At 42.7% G+C, this 17,647-nt stretch overlaps 1 protein-coding gene across 1 annotated transcript; it reads left to right on the forward strand.

Annotated features, from left to right (window-relative positions):
* Window positions 1-2,031: 2,031 nt before the first annotated feature.
* Window positions 2,032-16,865, forward strand: LOC139209761 (transketolase-like). The gene is made up of 14 exons (XM_070839613.1): window positions 2,032-2,138; window positions 4,249-4,366; window positions 5,108-5,221; window positions 6,182-6,279; window positions 9,074-9,265; window positions 9,694-9,812; window positions 10,653-10,849; window positions 10,990-11,154; window positions 11,999-12,155; window positions 12,801-12,931; window positions 13,353-13,436; window positions 13,524-13,617; window positions 13,733-13,855; window positions 16,120-16,865. Exons 1-14 carry the CDS (start codon window positions 2,032-2,034, stop codon window positions 16,305-16,307), a joined length of 1,887 nt encoding a protein of 628 aa, XP_070695714.1. The 3' UTR covers window positions 16,308-16,865.
* The last annotated feature ends 782 nt before the right edge of the window (window positions 16,866-17,647 follow it).

Genomic DNA, 17,647 nt, shown 5'->3' on the forward strand with positions numbered 1-17,647 from the left:
CTATCAGCTGTGAAAATAAGATTTAAGGATTAAATGAGAATGGTATTTTATTTTATTTTTTTTTTACTTTTGTGTGTTTTGTGACTCAATTGGCATTTTCTACAGAAAGTTCCTTATTCGCTTTTTATTCCTGACCATTTTGATTGACGGCAGTAGAGGGGAAAAAAATGGTCACAAAAATAATTTAAAAACCAATTATTTATAAAGTTACTGGTTTGACGCAGTAGCAGAGGAGTATATTATTATGCAGGCTGTTTAAGTGAAAGTACTGGGATGGACCGTGGGTGACTAAAACATAATGAATGCATTTCATGTCATGTTCAGGGCCACACAAGATGTTAATGAAGGCTAATATTGGCCCACAGGCTGAGCTTTGAAGATCATCTGCCCGCATGAATTTAGAGAAACTCTAACAACATGATACTGTCGTGTGTGTTTGTTTATGTTTCGTCAATGTGTGACATTTCCTTCGTTTTCAGAATTACAGGAGCAGATTTGTTGCAGTTTGGCCACCAGATGGCACCAAGTGTTCACTGTTAATCTGTTGGACTCAACAGCCTGTGTCTCTGACTCTGTCAGCATTAAATTGTAATCAGTTGGTTTCAGGCCCAAGGAAGGATTTCTTCCATCAGAACTTGATCTGGAAGTGGTTTTGGGTTAAAGTGACATAACTAATGTCTCTCAGCAGGGAGATCTTAAATAACGAGACGGGGCAGGAGAATTTAATCATTTCCCCTTTGAGCCTCCCTCCCAAAGGCCCCTGCTGGTCAAATGTGGAAGTTAACCTCCCGAAGCCTTTAGATTTCTCAAAGTCACAAGAGAAAAGGTTCATCTCCTAGAATTAACCTTTTTATATGTGTGAAATCAAACTTGCAGCAGAGAGGAAAGATGACTATTTGGAATATAAAACTCTATCCACCACCGTCTGTCAGTCAGAGGGTAAATGACAGGTACTGAAAGTGCTTGTTGCAGTTGAAGTTGATTTGTACTGCTGCTAATCGGGTCAGCCTCAGTAGAAAATGTCATTAAGGAAAGATTACTGTCAATGGGATCCTTCCTTTTGCACGACATCCTTCCTGTCCTGGCTCCATCTAAACGATGTAGCTTTGCAGGACAGGTACACTTAACTGTTTAAGAAACTACACTCATCTGTGTCCTGATGTGTATGTCTGTTCTTTGGTCTTTCATGTCAGTCACACCAGAATACATTTGAAAAAGCGCAGATTTGAGTTTTGTTCTGAAGATGCCTTTTGATCGTCCTTAAATTGTAAAAAAAAAAACCTACTATGTAATGGTGGACAGGGTGAAAACCCCCAGCCTCCCCTTTTTATAAATATAATTTTGTGTGTATTAAGTGTAGAGGAGGCGTCTTGGTGACATTGGTACAGATTTATATCAGTTTAACATCCTTACAGCCGCATGGAAAGCCTACAGGTTTTATTTATATATGTGGTCACATGTGGTGATGGAGGTAGGCAACAGGAGAAATGTGTTTAATGTGAGGATGAACTAAAATACAGGGGAAATGATCTGAATTTAGTTGCAATCTGTTACTTTGGTTTAATTTGTTATTGTTTATAATGAATTCATCCTGAAATGGTCACATCTCTGCACACATTTGTTTCCCTGCCGTGAAAAACGTCAGCAGGTGCAACGTGGAGCTGCTGAGGTTCAACCTGACCAGAGAGTGCAGCTGCGTGTGCGACTGTGCGTGTGGCCTTGGTCTCGAGCCCAAAGCCCTCCTACTATTGGCTGTGTTCATGCGTGACAGTTTGGAGTAACTGTGGGTTCCTTTCAGCCTCAGATTAGCCATATTCGCAGGCTTTGCTCGCAAACACGCCCCCTCCATCCCTCCCTCCCTCTGTGTCTCTGTCAGGTTCAACAGCACCGTCTCTTTTTAACCCCTGCCATCGTGCGCTGCACACTCATCGCCTTTATTCTCGGGACAGCAGACCGGGGACTTTTAACTCTTCACTCCATTTAACCGGCTTGTGTGTGGGTGTGTGTGCTCTTCTTCGGTGCATCGGCCAGATGGAGGACTACCATAAACCGGACCAGCAGACGGTGCAGGCGCTCAGGAACATCGCCACCCGGCTCCGGATCAACTCCATCAAGGCGACAACTGCAGCGGGCAGCGGGTAAGAGGAGGAATATGGAGGGATGACACCGAGCTGGAGAGATAAAGTAGTTCGACAGAGGGGAAAAAACGAGTTACTGTCCTGGACCAGTTACTGTGAAATTCGAGCCTAAAGGAAAATTGATTTGTATCATTATAAAGTAGAAACGCGGGCTTGAATTTGTGAGGATGGAAGATGATTTTTCTAATAACTCTGCAGCAGACCAGCAGAATAAAACTAGTGAATGGGTTCATTATATTGCAGTTATCAAAATATTTGTGTTTGGTGCATCAAAACTGAAGGAGTAAACTTTAAATTTAGATTTTTTTCTTTTCTCATCTCTTCTCTTATCTAACTGCTCTCTTCTGTGCCAACATGCGTTATGCGCAAATTACGCACTTCTCCAGAGAGGGGACTTGTTAGGTTTAGAGGGTCAGAGTTCATTTATTTGTCATTTTGGCATCTGGATTTCAGTTTAGGAGCGTGTTAAGTGTCTGAGAGGAACGGAGCTCAGTGCAGTTTCATTAACTGTTCGCTTTGCACAAATAAAGTCATAAACCATTTATTAAATTGTGTCGGATCCGGAATGGTGCAAGTGCATCAGTTTTCCGCTCCCCTTTAACCTCATGCGGACTCTGTGATCGGTTATGTAACAGAGGACCAGCACAGACCGGATCGGCGCATGATCCCGTGTAGCGTGGCGGGATGGAACCGAGGACGCACGGACGCGCCTCTGCCGCGCCGCCGTGCCTGCGTGCGCCAGTGCAGCCTGTCCTGGACAAACGTCAAGTATTTATAAATAGATAGGGGGAAAAATACATCCGGTGAGGAATTTCAAAATAAAACTCGTATTGACAAACGCGCAGGAACGTTTTTGGTGTTATAGAGAACGACAGACTGCATTTTCCAGCTATCCCACTTGCCAAAGGCTACACACAGTTTACACACTTAGCAGGCTAGAGTAGTTACATTAGACATGTTCTATAGCCTATAAATCACCTTTTGTTTTGCTTCCCTTGGCATTAGAGTTATTTGTTTTTCTTCACTGCTGCCAGTGAACAGTTGCATGAATGAGGGGACTGAAACCTGAAGCACATACTGCTCCTATTATCCATTAAGCAATACAATTACCATTTGAACCTCCAAACATAAACCAAATGCAGAATAATGTGTGCTGTGTAGAAAAAGCCTTTATAAACTCGTATTACATTAAAATTCTAACACGAAATACATTTGAATTATTAATTTTTTCTTCTTTCTGGACATCCATTAATTCTCATCTGTATTTCTTTTAATTTGTCAATGAAATGAACAAGAAAAGCTCTGATCTGAGGTGTGTTGAGATGTCGGACAGTTGGTGTGTGAAGCTGAAACGTGCGCTGAATAAACAGACTGCTCCCACATTTTTCTGTTAATCCCAGGGTTTTAATAATTCCACTCTTTTATGATAGCCAGAGGGGACAAAATCATCCGTAAACAAAACATCAGCCACACTTTCATAGAGCACCGTTCATCCCACATAACTTCATGCTTATTCATCATCTCCTACTTGTTTTTGCTTTTGGTCGTTTTGATTGTTTGATCACATTTTCCTTTGCAGGAGAGTAAGAAAGAGGCCCTCATGGAGGAGGCCTGATTGAGGTATTATCGGCATGTGGTTTGGAAATGAAGAGAAGCCATAAAACCTCATCACAACCTATTTTTGTGTGAAATCGTCTTGACTTTAACAGTTTGGGACCACACATTGAACGATGTCTTTGTACCATGTGACTACATGTATGAGAGGGAGTGAAAGGGAGATCCTCCATACACATCTGCACTTCTTTGTGTGTGTGTGTGTGTGTGTGTGTGTTTGAGAGGGAGTACTGAATATGTACTTAGTGACTGTCTGACCCTGATGAAGTTGGTCTGTTCTCTGCACTGACTGTCTTACATAACCCTCTGACTACATTTGGACCGGCATGAATTAACCCATATTGAAGGTGGCAGAGTCTGGCTCCACTTTGTCTCTCTAACTTCTTCATCTGTGTGTGCGCAGAACGCTCTGAACGTGCTTTTAGATCTAAACGCATCACATTTTTAATTTGATTACTGTGTGTCTAACTCCTCTCTCGCCGTCATTTCATTGCAGTCATCCCACATCATGTTGCAGCGTGGCAGAGATCATGTCTGTGCTGTTCTTTCATACCATGAAGTACCGACCTGAAGAACCCCGTAACCCCAACAACGACCGCTTCATCCTCTCTAAGGTAACGCACACATCTCACAGCTGTTATATTCTGATGCATGCACAGACACAACAGCAGATCTACTTATTAATGTAGTGCTGTTATTACTTTAAGACTAAATTAGAATTAAAGTTGTGCAGTTGATGGATTTCCTGCTACCAGGTTCTGATAAATGAGTTGCGAAACAAGTTTCAAACTTTACTAGAAAGTTGAATTAAGCAGCTCCAACACACCACGCAGACAGGCGGAAAGAGAGTAATGAGTAGTGCATTAATGTGTGAAATTGTGTGTGTGGTGGGGGTTGGGGTTGGGGGGGGGGGGGGTTACTCTGTGCAGGTCTGAACTGTGTGGTTGTGTGTATTTTTTTTTTTATTCAGCTTTCTCTGCAACTGTATTAATAAACTCACTTCTTTTTTCAGGGTTACGACACAACCTGTGATCGTATTGAATTCTTCACCTTTGTTTAACTGTGTTATTAAACATTTGATGTCCATAAGGTGCCAGTGGCAAATCCAAGACTGGGATGTGTCAAATGTCATGCCTCATTTGACGCACATACACTTCACAATAAAATAAAAACTTTGTACCACCAGAGGAAGAGAAATATAAATTTGAGACCTAAAAACAGTATCTTATACCTCCTTAAGATTGGTGAGAGTTTTATAGACTGTGCTAGCAGCTGTAGCTCCTCCACCAGCAAATCACTTATACAGTATGTGATCTTTCACGCTAAGCTTCGATTGTTCACCTCTGCCTCCTTAGGGTCATGCTGCCCCTGTGCTGTACGCCGCGTGGGCGGAGACCGGCTACCTGAAGGAGAACGAGCTCCTCAACCTCCGCAAGGTGGACTCCATCCTGGAGGGACACCCAGTGCCGGTGAGGTGGTGTTCGGACCTGCAGGAGGTTCTGGGGCTGAAAGCCATTCATCCCAACCCACCAATACATATGAATATATTAACACCCTTAAACAAGTATTCTGTTAATCTGTGGTATTTTACTGGTATTTTGACAGTAAATAGATGGACATGGACATGTAAATATGAATTATTATGTAGTAGTAAATGAGCACTGAGGCATTGCTCATAGCCTGCTCTGCAACCACGTGGGTTTATTACATCAGAATCTTTCTGATTTGACTCTGAAACTGTACATGAGCTGTTTCATGATATCTTGTATCAACTGAAATGATGATACTGCAAACGTTTTGCGCTTAAGGTCAGGTTTGACTTCTTTTTTTGGATGACCCTCCTGCCTGTAGTCTTGTGTCAAACTCTGCTTGCTTGAAGCTTATTTGGGTCCTTTGGCAAACCTTTTGACAGCGTCTAAGAATCTTAAAATATTTATAGGACATGACCAAGGAAATATATGTCACTGGATGTAGCCATACATGAAGCTTTCAAATGTGCAGCCTTTTAAAATGTCCCCTTCAGCAGTTTATATAGCTTCATTCTTCCTGCCAAAAACAGAATGTTTCTCACATTGCACTAAAAAATACAGACACAATGAGTTTTCAAACTGGGGGGTTGAGACCATCTCAGGGGTTTGCAAGCTAAATACATGAACACACTGACACAGATAACAGACAAACTGTATGCAGGCAGGGACATAGAGACAAAGATGTTCTTGTGTGACAGAGATGCTCCGTCCTCGTCTCCTTTCTCCTCTGCTGCAGACATTAATAACACACTGTGCTCACTGTGTGCACTTATTTATTTCATTCTTTTTTTGCATCCACAATTCATCTGCTGTGTTTCATGCTTTCCTTGTTTGCAAACTTGACTCTCCTGCAGTCTGTGGAGTAAGATGCATGTTTTGTGTGTGTGTGCATGCTAACAGAAGCAGCAGTTTGTGGATGTGGCCACTGGATCTCTGGGTCAGGGGCTGGGAGCTGCCTGTGGAATGGCCTACACTGGAAAATACTTTGACAAGGCCAGGTAACATACACAAAAACACACACAGACACCCGTGCGCACACACATTGTCCTGGAAAAGAAAACGACCTCACACGGAGGCTCTCCGACACGCACAGCAGCCCAGTTTGCATCTGCACATATTAAGGTAGACGGTATGAAATTATGCATGACATAATGTACGCTGCAGCGAGCCATGCTGACATGTGACATTTCAGCCTGCAGCTTTGCATCAAACCGTACCTGACAGGGGTGGTCTGGGCTGACATTTAGGCAGCCGCTCAGAGAGGCACGAGAGCTGACCTCTGATCAGTTCTACCTTGAATGAGGGCATCTGCTCACTAATCTGAGATCAGAAATGAATCCAGGAGGAAATCTAGCAATAAAAGAAATTTCACAAAAATGAATTTCAAATTCAGAGATTGAGGTTTTTTTTTGTGCATATTTCTGCAGCTGTTTCTTTGATATTTAGTGGTAACGGTTTGAAACACATTTTCAACACAATAGGTAAACAGGCCTGAAATGCACAGTGGTCATCCACAACTCAGCTGAATGTTAGTAGGGCTGCAGATCGGTCCTCGTGTGTTTCCTTTGTTCTAGTGTGATCTCGAAAGAGCCATGTGGTGCTCAGCCTACAATGGAAAGAGCGAGATCGTTGTTTCCTGCTATCAAACACATTCCACTCACATTTTCATAGAACATGGATAGGACACAAACACAGCTGAGCCGAATTTCAGGAACACATTTTACACATTTCACTGTAGACAGAACAGGTAGGGAGACGGTCTCAAAAGCAATTTAGTTTTTTTTTTTTTTACACACGACAGACTAAAACAGGCGGTCAGGGAATGCCGTACTTGCAGCCTGAGTTGGCTGCTCTTGATATCTCTCACTCTGCAGTCTGTGTGCACTCAATTGTTTCTGCTCTAATAATCACACATGCACAGTTCCCCCTCGTTTCTCTGCTTCACCCTTTACCCTCATCTTCCCTGCAAAAAGTGGCTAAATCCCATGCTGTGCTTCTGCTGCAACTATGCATACACCACAGTAGATCATGCTGTATACACCATGCATGTGGTTGTGCAGGCTGCATGCCAGCCGTGCATGCCTTTCCCCTGCAGCTTGTCGAGCTAATTTGCTGCAACACAACGGCTCAGTTGAAAGGCTGCATCACTGCTTTTATAACATAATCTAAGAGTAAAACTGCTGAATGGCATCTATGTCAACCCCTTGTGGACACACACATAATATAACTCCCACCACAGGATCAGCAAGTGTGTTAAGGTACTGCAGAGTTTAATGGGATTTAATTTCATGTTGTTTCTTTTCAAAATGTAGCAGGAAATGGATCCTACAAACAACCAAACAGCTTCTCTGAGGGTGTTTTATTAAAATATGATACATGAATGAACCCATCAAATAAACTTATCATGAAAATGAGCACTTGACAGTGTAAATTGCTTCATGCTTATGTGACTCTGGTTCAACGATCTGCAGTTGTAAATATGAGATTATTGGATCAAACGCATGCAGCGTTCCTCCTCTTGCTCGTCCAGGTTTCGCACCAAACTCGAGAGATGGTGCAACTCATCGAGGAGTGTATTGACTGGAAGTTTCTTCTTGCTTGGTTTGGTCTTGCAGGGTGAAGGTGTGATGGGGTGGGTGACACAAAATCTGTGTGTGAGTGCCAGTTGGGCAGGTTTGAGCTGTTTTCAAGGAGACATATCACCTTGTCGTGATCAGTTATTCTCACTCTGCAAAGACAGGATGAAAGAGAACACACAGAAACACATACGCACACTCCTCTCACCTCCTGAGGGATTACTTTACTCCTTTGACCTGCTATAGTTGTACTGGATGCCCTTCAGAGGTCTGTGTGTCTGTGTGTGTGTGTTTCTCAGTAGCATCACTTTATTCTTGACCTTGATCTTGATCTACCATTATAGCATCATCTTTGGTAGAACAGTTAATCAACCTGCAACTTTGACCTCTGACACCTCAGTTGTTGAAAACAGTGACTGTTCATATGCATGTGAAAATGTAACGCAGGTTTTCCATATCTTAGTAAAAATGTGACATGGTAGAAATGCCAGTTTCTATACATCAAACCTGAATATTACCTGAACTTTGTCGTTTTCCACTGTGACTTTTAGGGTGTTTTTATATTGTAGGTCCTAAAAAAAAAAAAAGTAAAGTGATCTGAAAGCAACTAAAAATGATTACAGAACATTGCTGGGACTGAATAATTCCTTGATAATTATCAGCAAACAAACAGGAGCGTTTCCCTCTTGACTCTTTTGTTTCTTTAGACGAACACACGGGTGAATGCATTCATAATGAACTTGAGTATTCTCTGTAATCTCTCTACCTCTTTTCTTTCCCTCTCTCCATCTCCACCTCAGTGGAATTCCTCTCTTCTCTTTCTTCCCTTCCTCCTCCTCCCTTTTCTCTCTGTGCCGTGTGTTTTGTCTTTGCACTCGGGGTTGGAATGCGTGGTGTAATGCGGCACGTCTCGGCCTATCTTCCAGCTTTAATGAGAATGTGTCTATTTGACCGGAAAGCTGTCAGGAGTCGTTATGCCGTGAGGGCAACGAGTGAGGATGATCAGAGCACAGCAGGGGGTGGGGGGTGTGTTTGTGTGTCTGTTTGTGTGTGTGTTGAAGTGTGAGGGTCAGCTGTCACACTGAGCCCTGCAGGAGGAATCAGAGGATGGAAAAAAAATTACCTCTCTCCACTATTTATTCCCGTCTTTCTAACAATCTGTCTGTATGAGCTCTAAATATACATAAAACCATGAAACCTCTCTCTCTGTCTGTAGCTATCGGGTGTTCTGCCTGCTGGGTGATGGAGAGCTGTCCGAGGGCTCAGTGTGGGAGGCCATGGCTTTTGCCTCATACTACCAGCTGGATAACCTGGTGGCCATCTTGGACATCAACCGTCTGGGTCAGAGCGACCCGGCTCCACTGCAGCACCACGTGGAGAAGTACCAGCGACGCTGTGAGGCATTTGGGTGAGCGGGGGGAGAGTCAGAGGGTGGCAGTGTGCGCAGGAGGGTGGATGGGAGATGTGATGGTAAATTAAAAGTATTTGTGCATCTGAATCACACAGTGTTTGTCCTTTAGGGCTGAAATTATTAGACAATTACTCAAGTAATAAATATCAAGATAATTAATCAACATTAACTTTGATCAGTGAATCTGTCTGTGTGTGTGTTTTAAATTGATGGTTGGACAAAACAAGCCATTTTTCAGATGAAGAATTTTGTGCTCGGTGGGAAATTGAGATGGGCATTTCTCACTATTTACTGACTGTTTAATAGACCAAGTGACTAATCAATCAATCAAAAAAAACACAGCGGTCAGTGTTAGATTTATTCAGGAGCCCAGAAATCATAGCGACACACTGTATTTGATGTATGATCTCCTCTGTTTTTCCCAGCTGGCATGCCATCATCGTGGACGGCCACAGTGTGGAGGAGCTGTGTAAGGTGCTGAGTCAGCCCCGCCACCAGCCACTTGCCATCATCGCCAAGACTATCAAGGGCAAGGGTGTCCCAGGTACAATAATCAGTCACACACACAGCGATACACAGTGTGTGAGGTACAGTTTTATCTTGTAATGTGTAAGTAAAAGTCTAACATGTTATGTGTGCAATGACGCTAGTGTCTAGATGTCTCATCAGATTTGGATATCAAACTCTGAGTGACATATTTCAATAGAACAAAATCAAAGTAATTACAGCACACCATGTTCCACCACCATGACATCGAGCCTTTATTGCTAACCTGCTCCACAAACCTGTTTCTAAATGATGACGAGGTAAAATGGTGACAAGAGAACTGAGGATAATATTTGTCAGAAGTTTTCTTAACTGCCCCGGGGACACACCGTCAGTGCAGAGGGGCCCTAACTCGCCGTAATCCAGGCAGCGCTTTAGTGCTTTAGCTGCCGCAGCTCAACAATCCCTCAGAATGTGTAGGATAGACTCGCAGCAACAGCCCATTGTGCTCGTGTTGTGATAACGGTGAGGGGGAGTGTGTGTGACCACGTGTGTTTCTGAGAGCAAAGGGGACACAAAGAGAGGTTGTTATAACAGCAAGGAGTGTGTCTGTGTGAGGTTGTGTCTAAGAGAGGAGCATGTCTTTGCATACATGAGAAGTCGTGAGTGTTGTGATAAGCCTGCGGCCCCTTGTTTCTAACCTTCTGACCCTTTTAACTCGCCTGTTGTGACTCACTGAAGTGGACGACTGTTATGAGGGCGACACCTGGCCACGGTTTATTTTACGTGCGTTTGCAGTTGCACATGCATGAATGTGGGGGAGATAAGTATGCAAGGATGTCAGGGGGGGACTTTGCTTTGTTGAGTGTGTACTTTATAGTTTATGTGTGTCTTTCAGCGGCTGAGGATAAGATGGGCTGGCATGGTAAACCCCTGCCCAAAGACATGGCTGACGGCGTGATCAAGGATCTGCAGAGCCGCATCATCAGCTGTAGCAAGCGCCTGTATCCTGCTCCGCCCAATGAGGACACGTCACCTGTCAGCCTCCGCAACATCCGCATGCCGAGCGCACCCAGCTACAAACCTGGAGACAAGGTATGATCAGGGCAGAGGACCGCAGATGTTCTGAATAATCTTAAATTCTCAATCATTTGGGTTTTTAAATCGGATGTGATAAATAAATGAATCTGACTAAATGGAAAAATTATAATATAATCTATTATATACGTTATCAGATGGCTACGAGGAAGGCGTACGGCATGGCTCTGGCCAAGCTGGGCCGTTACAATGACCAGGTGGTGGCTCTGGACGGAGACACCAAGAACTCCACCTTCTCCGAGCTCTTTAAGAACGAACACCCCAACCGCTACGTGGAGTGCTACATCGCAGAGCAGAACATGGTAAGACAGAGATGTTGACTCTCCGGTTAGATGCCACAACCCAAACTGTTAAGATAAGTGTCGCTAAAACAGGTTAAAGTATTTACATAAATATAATATAAATATTTCCCTCTGATCTTTATTCCTCGGCTGTGTCACAACTGACTTCAGGTGTTGTTGCAGTTGTGAGTGTTGTGAGCATAAAAATCTTTTCATGTTTATGCTTATGTTTATGACAGCTTGTCCACAAATAGTTGGGATATTTCAGCCTGGATCAAAGTGGTAGACTGAACAACAAAGTACAAACTACAAGAGAATTCTTTGAACTTTATTAAAATATTGAGGTGTTTAGGTTTTACAGTCCATTACAGTAGTAGAACAATTTGACAGTTTCTTGTAGACTGTGTAGGAGAAAGTGTCTAGGGACCAAAGGCTGTTGTTTTTTTTTTTTTAATAAACAGGACAGCGTACGGGAGCTTTATCATTCTCTTGCTAGTAGTAGAATGATAAAATGTCTCAATATTGACGATTTAGTTCAAAGCTGCAGTATGAAGAGCAGTAAAATGAGCTGTAGTTGCTACATTTTGATGACTAACAGAAACTAATAGCTGTATAAATGTGCCAAGTGTCACTAATGAGCTACGGATGCAATATCTTAACTTCAGATTATGTTTCCTTTCTCTGCAGTCTTCTCTGTGATTGGGGAAAAAAAAAAGCATAAACATAAACTAAATTCTGCTCAACATCCGTACAAAGCTGAAGGCGTCTGACACCAGTGTTCATCCCACTTTACCTGCTTCTTTCCTCGATGAAGAAATGAAAACACACATAAGCCTTCTCTCTTTCATTCTCCTCTCTCGTGCAGGTGAGCGTGGCGATTGGCTGCGCTGTGCGGGACCGTAACGTGGTGTTCGCCAGCACCTTCGCCACGTTCTTCACCCGGGCCTATGACCAGCTCCGCATGGCCGCCATCTCTGACAGCAACATCAACCTCTGCGGCTCCCACTGTGGTGTCTCCATAGGTCAGTTCCTGCCTCTCGTTTCACTGATCATGATGTGAAAAAAAACTGACCTTTGACCTTTAAGTGGTTCATTTAAAAGTCCTTTTACCCCCTCTGATTTATCGTTGCTATACAATGTATTTATGCTAACAGTAGATGGTATTTTATGAGTATGAGGATACTATAATGACATTATTATGATGATTTTACGAGTACAAAGTAGGGTAATCAACATTTTGCTGCTGTTATAAGCTGTGCTGCCTTGAAGCTTTTAGACAGTGGAGCGATCGTGTTCTCTAACCTCTGTAACTGATATTATAGCGTATTACTAATTCACACACTCTGTCAATATTGAAATGAGATGCTCTACTGGGCTTCCAAATTATCACAGCTATCACCCTTAGACTAAAGCAGCTGCACTCATTATGGCCGTCACTGTAACCATCTTCAGCATCAGTATCGGCGCTCTCTTGTGTTATGGAGGTGATGACAGAGCAGCCTGATTCTCTATCACCTCCTCCGCCTCCTACACTACATGCCCACCTCTCCACCCTGGAGAGTGTATGCCAGTCTACCAGAATTTATTTTCCAGTCTTCAGCAGACACTGTGAGTGTTACTGTACCTGACCTCTGCCTATTTGGTGCTGATGTGTGTGCCTTGTTTAGGTGAGGACGGACCCTCTCAGATGGGTCTGGAGGATCTGGCCATGTTTAGAGCCATTCCCACGGCAACCGTCTTCTACCCCAGCGACGGTGTCTCCACTGAGAAAGCTGTGGAGCTGGCCGCCAACACAAAGGTACCAAGAGTCAGCTTTTACAGGTTTAGAGCAGAGTGAAAGCTAGATATCATATTGAATTGTACTGGATCTGATCTTGCACAGTTATTCACTACATAAACACAATATCTTTATATTTATAGGACATTAATACATATATGTAGCTTTATTGCATTTATACCTCCCATTGCTGTCATATTCTGTCTTGTGTTTTATTTACTTGTATGTTATGTTTTGTTTTATATTTATATGCTCTCTATATAGATCTTTATATATCTATATATAGTACACACGTTTTTTTTCTCTGTATATACATCCTTGTGTAACAGAGCTCGTTGCCAAAGAGTTTCACATAACTGTACTGATACAATCGGAGTGACAATAAAAATCTTGAATTTTATTGTGTTTAAGATTCATTTAGGTTACTTCTGGTTCGTTTCAGGGATTATGTTTCATCCGAACAAGCCGCCCAGAGAACAATATCATCTACAACTGCAATGAGGACTTCCATGTTGGTCAGGCTAAGGTTTGTCCCACCACGATCCCCCATTTTATTGTATGATCTAAACTCCCAAAAGTATAGTTGTAGAGTATAACTTCCCTTCCCACTCAGGTTGTGTACAAAACCAATGACGACCATGTGACTGTGATTGGAGCAGGAGTGACCCTCCACGAGGCTCTCGCTGCTGCTGAGCAGCTGAAGAAAGGTACAAAAGAAAACAAGAAATAGGAAACAGCATAACTGTACACTGTCTTAAATGTAAACCGTCAGTGAGACTGAGACTGAGACGCATCCTCCACCTTCCTCTCTCCACCCTTTAGAAAGAATTAACATCCGTGTGATTGACCCATTCACCATCAAACCCCTGGACTCCAAGACCATCATCGACAACGCCAGGGCCACCAGAGGACGCATCATCACAGTGGAGGACCACTACTATGAAGGTGATGAGACTGGAATCACAAATAACCTCCAAAAAGGAAAACAAATTATGAAAAAAAAAACAATATTATTTTAACCCCTATTTGTTTCCTACTGTATATTCCTGAAAGTAAGATTTCTTATTATTTTGACTCCTACTGCTCCACTGATAAATAAACTATTATCACATCACAACACATCACAAGGCCAGAAATGCATGGTAAAAAATGATAAATTAAATAAATAATCTCAATTCACCAAAAATTCAATTTCTGGACACAGAACATTGCAACATGTTACATACAATAATGTTCTGTAATCAGTCTGTAGTAAAAACAGTGTACTTTGCTACAGGTCCAAATAATACAGAGTGATATAAAGTGCAACTGTGCTGCATAAATGTACTGGATTTTATGATCATGCCCAGTTAAAATCAGGTCACATCTGTGTGGAGTCTGTGGTATTAACAGGAGAGCTATAACGAGCACACATTAGGATTATTATGCAGCTGCTTGCGTGTTTGTGCTGCTTGTGTATCAACTCATGAATAAAAATGCCCGCAGCAGCAGAGGACAAAGGTCCGTCTGCAGATAGAGAAGCTCTGAGGAGGCTGGAGTCTGAGCAGGGAGGAGAGAGAGGAAGAGGACAAAAGTATAGGGATGCTGTTACGTGTCAGAGAATTTGGGTGAAGGGTGTGGGTGTGAAGAGAGAGATGGAGGGTGTAGAAAAGGTGAAATAGATTTTAAAAGAAACGTAGTGGAGGGGGGGGAGGCGCGTGAGGGTGGAAGAGGAGGAGCTGGGAGAGCCTGTCAGTGTTTCTTAATTTCAGCTGCAGCTTGTGGGCCCTCCCTGACCTACATACAGGACCAGCAGGACAAAAACGAGTGTCCAGAATTTGCTTTCTCTCTCTCCCCCCTTCTCTCTCCTTTTATGTTCGTTTTTGTCGACGCGCATGTCGCTGCTTTCCTGCCGGTTGAGATCGCGTCTGTCTGTTTGCCTTGATAGACACAAACACACACCTGTATTCACACCAGATTCACATGAGTTGGTAATTACATGTGTGAAAATATAAAAGCTCTGCAGGATTTGTCCATGAATGTGAAGGCTGCAGATGTAAAAGGAAAGCTGCCCATGAACATGGAAACGTATGTGGTGTATGAAACATAACATAAATATAATACTGTTTTTTTCCCCCATAGTATTTGGATAGTAAAATTTTATATTGTTATTTTAGTCAAGATTATTTAATATTATTGAATATGAATTGAGTCACAAATGGAGCCACAGAGGAGATGTCAAAACCTCCCGGGGGCTTTAGATGAATATTTACAACATAATCCGTCTTTAATCTTTCATAAAATTCTGATTACGTTCAGGTTTTACTCTCTAGTAAAATAAAGGGCGCCAGATTGTGTGAGAATATGAACAGAAAACCACAGTGCCATTTTTCAGAAAAGACATTTAAACAAGTCCCCCATGAGAAATTACACTCATAAGTAAAACCTAGCTCAAATTTTAAACCTTCACATATAACAAAACATGTCATTTCAAGGAATTTAACTTTTCCGAACTTTCTCCAGAGCCATCATACCACCTTTTACACTTCTATATTCCAACAACACACACACACAATCTAAGAAACTGTCATATATTTCATATGTCATATTTTTTATATCTCCTCATGTCCACTAGTTGATTATATATTGTTTTATTTAACATTGTTGTTACTCACTTTTGCTGCTGTAACACTGTAAATTTCCCCACCGGGAGACTAATGAAGAAATCTTATCTCATCTTATACATGCAGCCATTTTTAGGTATTATTTTGTCATTTTTCCGATATGAATAGATCCAATAGAAACCATAGATCGAAGTTGCACAGCAGCTGATTAAGAGCTGAGAAAAATATAGAGGGAAAAGTGAAGGACCAAGAACATATAATTACCTTCACTTTTTCTCATTTCATTCTTCAGCATGTATGAGACAGTTTGAAGTAAAAAAAAAAAAAAAAAAGACAGAGGCTTAAGGCGGTGAAAGTGAAACAGAGGAGGAGTGAGAAAGTCAAGGGAGGGCGGTGTCTGTCCTGTCAGTCCACATCACATCGATGCAGAGCTACGTCGCCCACAGAGGTGTGACGAGATCTAATGTGACAGGAGGGTGGAAATCAAAAGGAATTTAAGAATAAAAGTATAAATGTCTCCAAATATTCAGATTCATGTGTGCGTGATTTTGGGTGAACTGACCCTTTAATCAATAGTCCTGACTGCTCTGTACTCTGATTCCTCAGGTGGTCTCGGTGAGGCGGTGTGCTCGGCGGTCGTGAACGAGACCGGCTTCACCGTCCACCGCCTGGCAGTTTCCCAGGTGCCCCGCAGCGGCAAGCCCCAAGAGCTGCTCCGGGTCTTTGGCATCGACCGCGACGCCATCACTCAGGCGGTCCGTAAGGTGCTCAGCAACTCCGCCAACGCCAAGTAAGAACGTTGCAGCAGTGACTGCAGCGGAAACACTATGGTAAAGGACTCCGTGGTTATCCGGTGATCACCATGGAGACGGCAAACAAATAAACCAACACAGGAGGGGAAGCACTTCTGGCCCACTCGCGCCCTCCTCCTCATAAAACAATCTGAAGCATTCGTTTGAAAAAAATAACATTTTTCTCTTTAACTGTCATCAATGTGGTTTAGAGACCCCAGATTTTTGCCCCCATCAGTTTGTGAGTTCAGTAAACACACTCCTCCCCTTCACACACACCAACACACATCCACCCTCTAACCCTTCCTACCTCCCAGAGAAAGTTCTGGTACTGCTGTAGTGTTTCAGTAAAAGCAGTGAACGTGGTTTGGAGTAAAGTGAAGTCTTTTTATATTTTCTGTGGAACCCCTCTCACTACTTCGGCGCGGCGTTTCGTACGTCTGCACCCGGTACGACTTTGTAAATCCCCACTAGATCCAGCAGGGAGTTGAGAAACTCTGGTTTGGTCTGTTTGAGCACTGACTGTTTTTAACCCTCTTGATCCCGACTTGGATGGGACTGCTTCACACCAATAAAGGGATGGTTTCTTCACAACACTTGTGTCTGAGGTCTTTCTTGTGGCTTGTGGTTGCATGGGTCAAGGGTCAATTGTCACAGTGAGCGAGACATTATCTAGAAGCTGCTGTATTTGTTTTTTGTTCATATTAGCACACATCACATCCTGGGAAACTGTGTGTTTTTCATGACAGTGGGCCAGGATTTATTAAAGTCCATATAAAGCAATTATAAATATTAGCTCTGAGTCTGTCACAGAAAAATGTGTATTAACTACTGAGCCAAATTTGAATGATCAAAAATATCACAAACTATATTAAATTAGGTTTCAAAATTGTGAAAAAAAACAAGCAGTATTCTCTGCTCCAAAACGGTGAAGACTCTTGAAACCACGCCAGCCATGATCTTAATTTAGTGCCTCCCTCCCTCTTTTGTCTGTTTTAATCTGTTCGTTCACTGATTCTTTCAATGTTTCACTGGCACTTTACCGGTGTTCACTTTAAGCTGCTCAGTCTATCCAGCTTTATAAAGTCACATTAGACTTGATGTGTCTATTTGAAACAGATCTCGGTGTTGGGGTTATCCTTGTTAGCTTAATCTAGCCTAGTTTAGCATTTCCAGTTTAGCCAACACAAGCCATCGTAATGGCTAATCCGCTGTTGCAGACCACATTAGATATCACAGGCACTCCAGCTCCAGGCTTGTTAGCAGACCTTCTAGCACCACTGGCCCAGTCTTGTGAGACCTTATGAGGGGTGACTGCAGTAGTGCTAGCAGGCCTGCTAACA

Source organism: Pempheris klunzingeri, chromosome 11, assembly GCF_042242105.1.
Source record: "Pempheris klunzingeri isolate RE-2024b chromosome 11, fPemKlu1.hap1, whole genome shotgun sequence".
In the NCBI taxonomy this organism is placed as follows: Eukaryota; Metazoa; Chordata; class Actinopteri; order Acropomatiformes; family Pempheridae; genus Pempheris; species Pempheris klunzingeri.

Excerpts from the sequence above, each read along its gene's own strand:
- LOC139209761 (XM_070839613.1), top strand. The coding sequence starts at position 2,032 with ATGGAGGACTACCATAAACCGGACCAGCAGACGGTGCAGGCGCTCAGG. Across the intron at positions 2,139-4,248 it reads ACAACTGCAGCGGGCAGCGG|TCATCCCACATCATGTTGCA; the intron begins GTAAGAGGAGGA and ends ATTTCATTGCAG. Across the intron at positions 9,266-9,693 it reads CGACGCTGTGAGGCATTTGG|CTGGCATGCCATCATCGTGG; the intron begins GTGAGCGGGGGG and ends TGTTTTTCCCAG.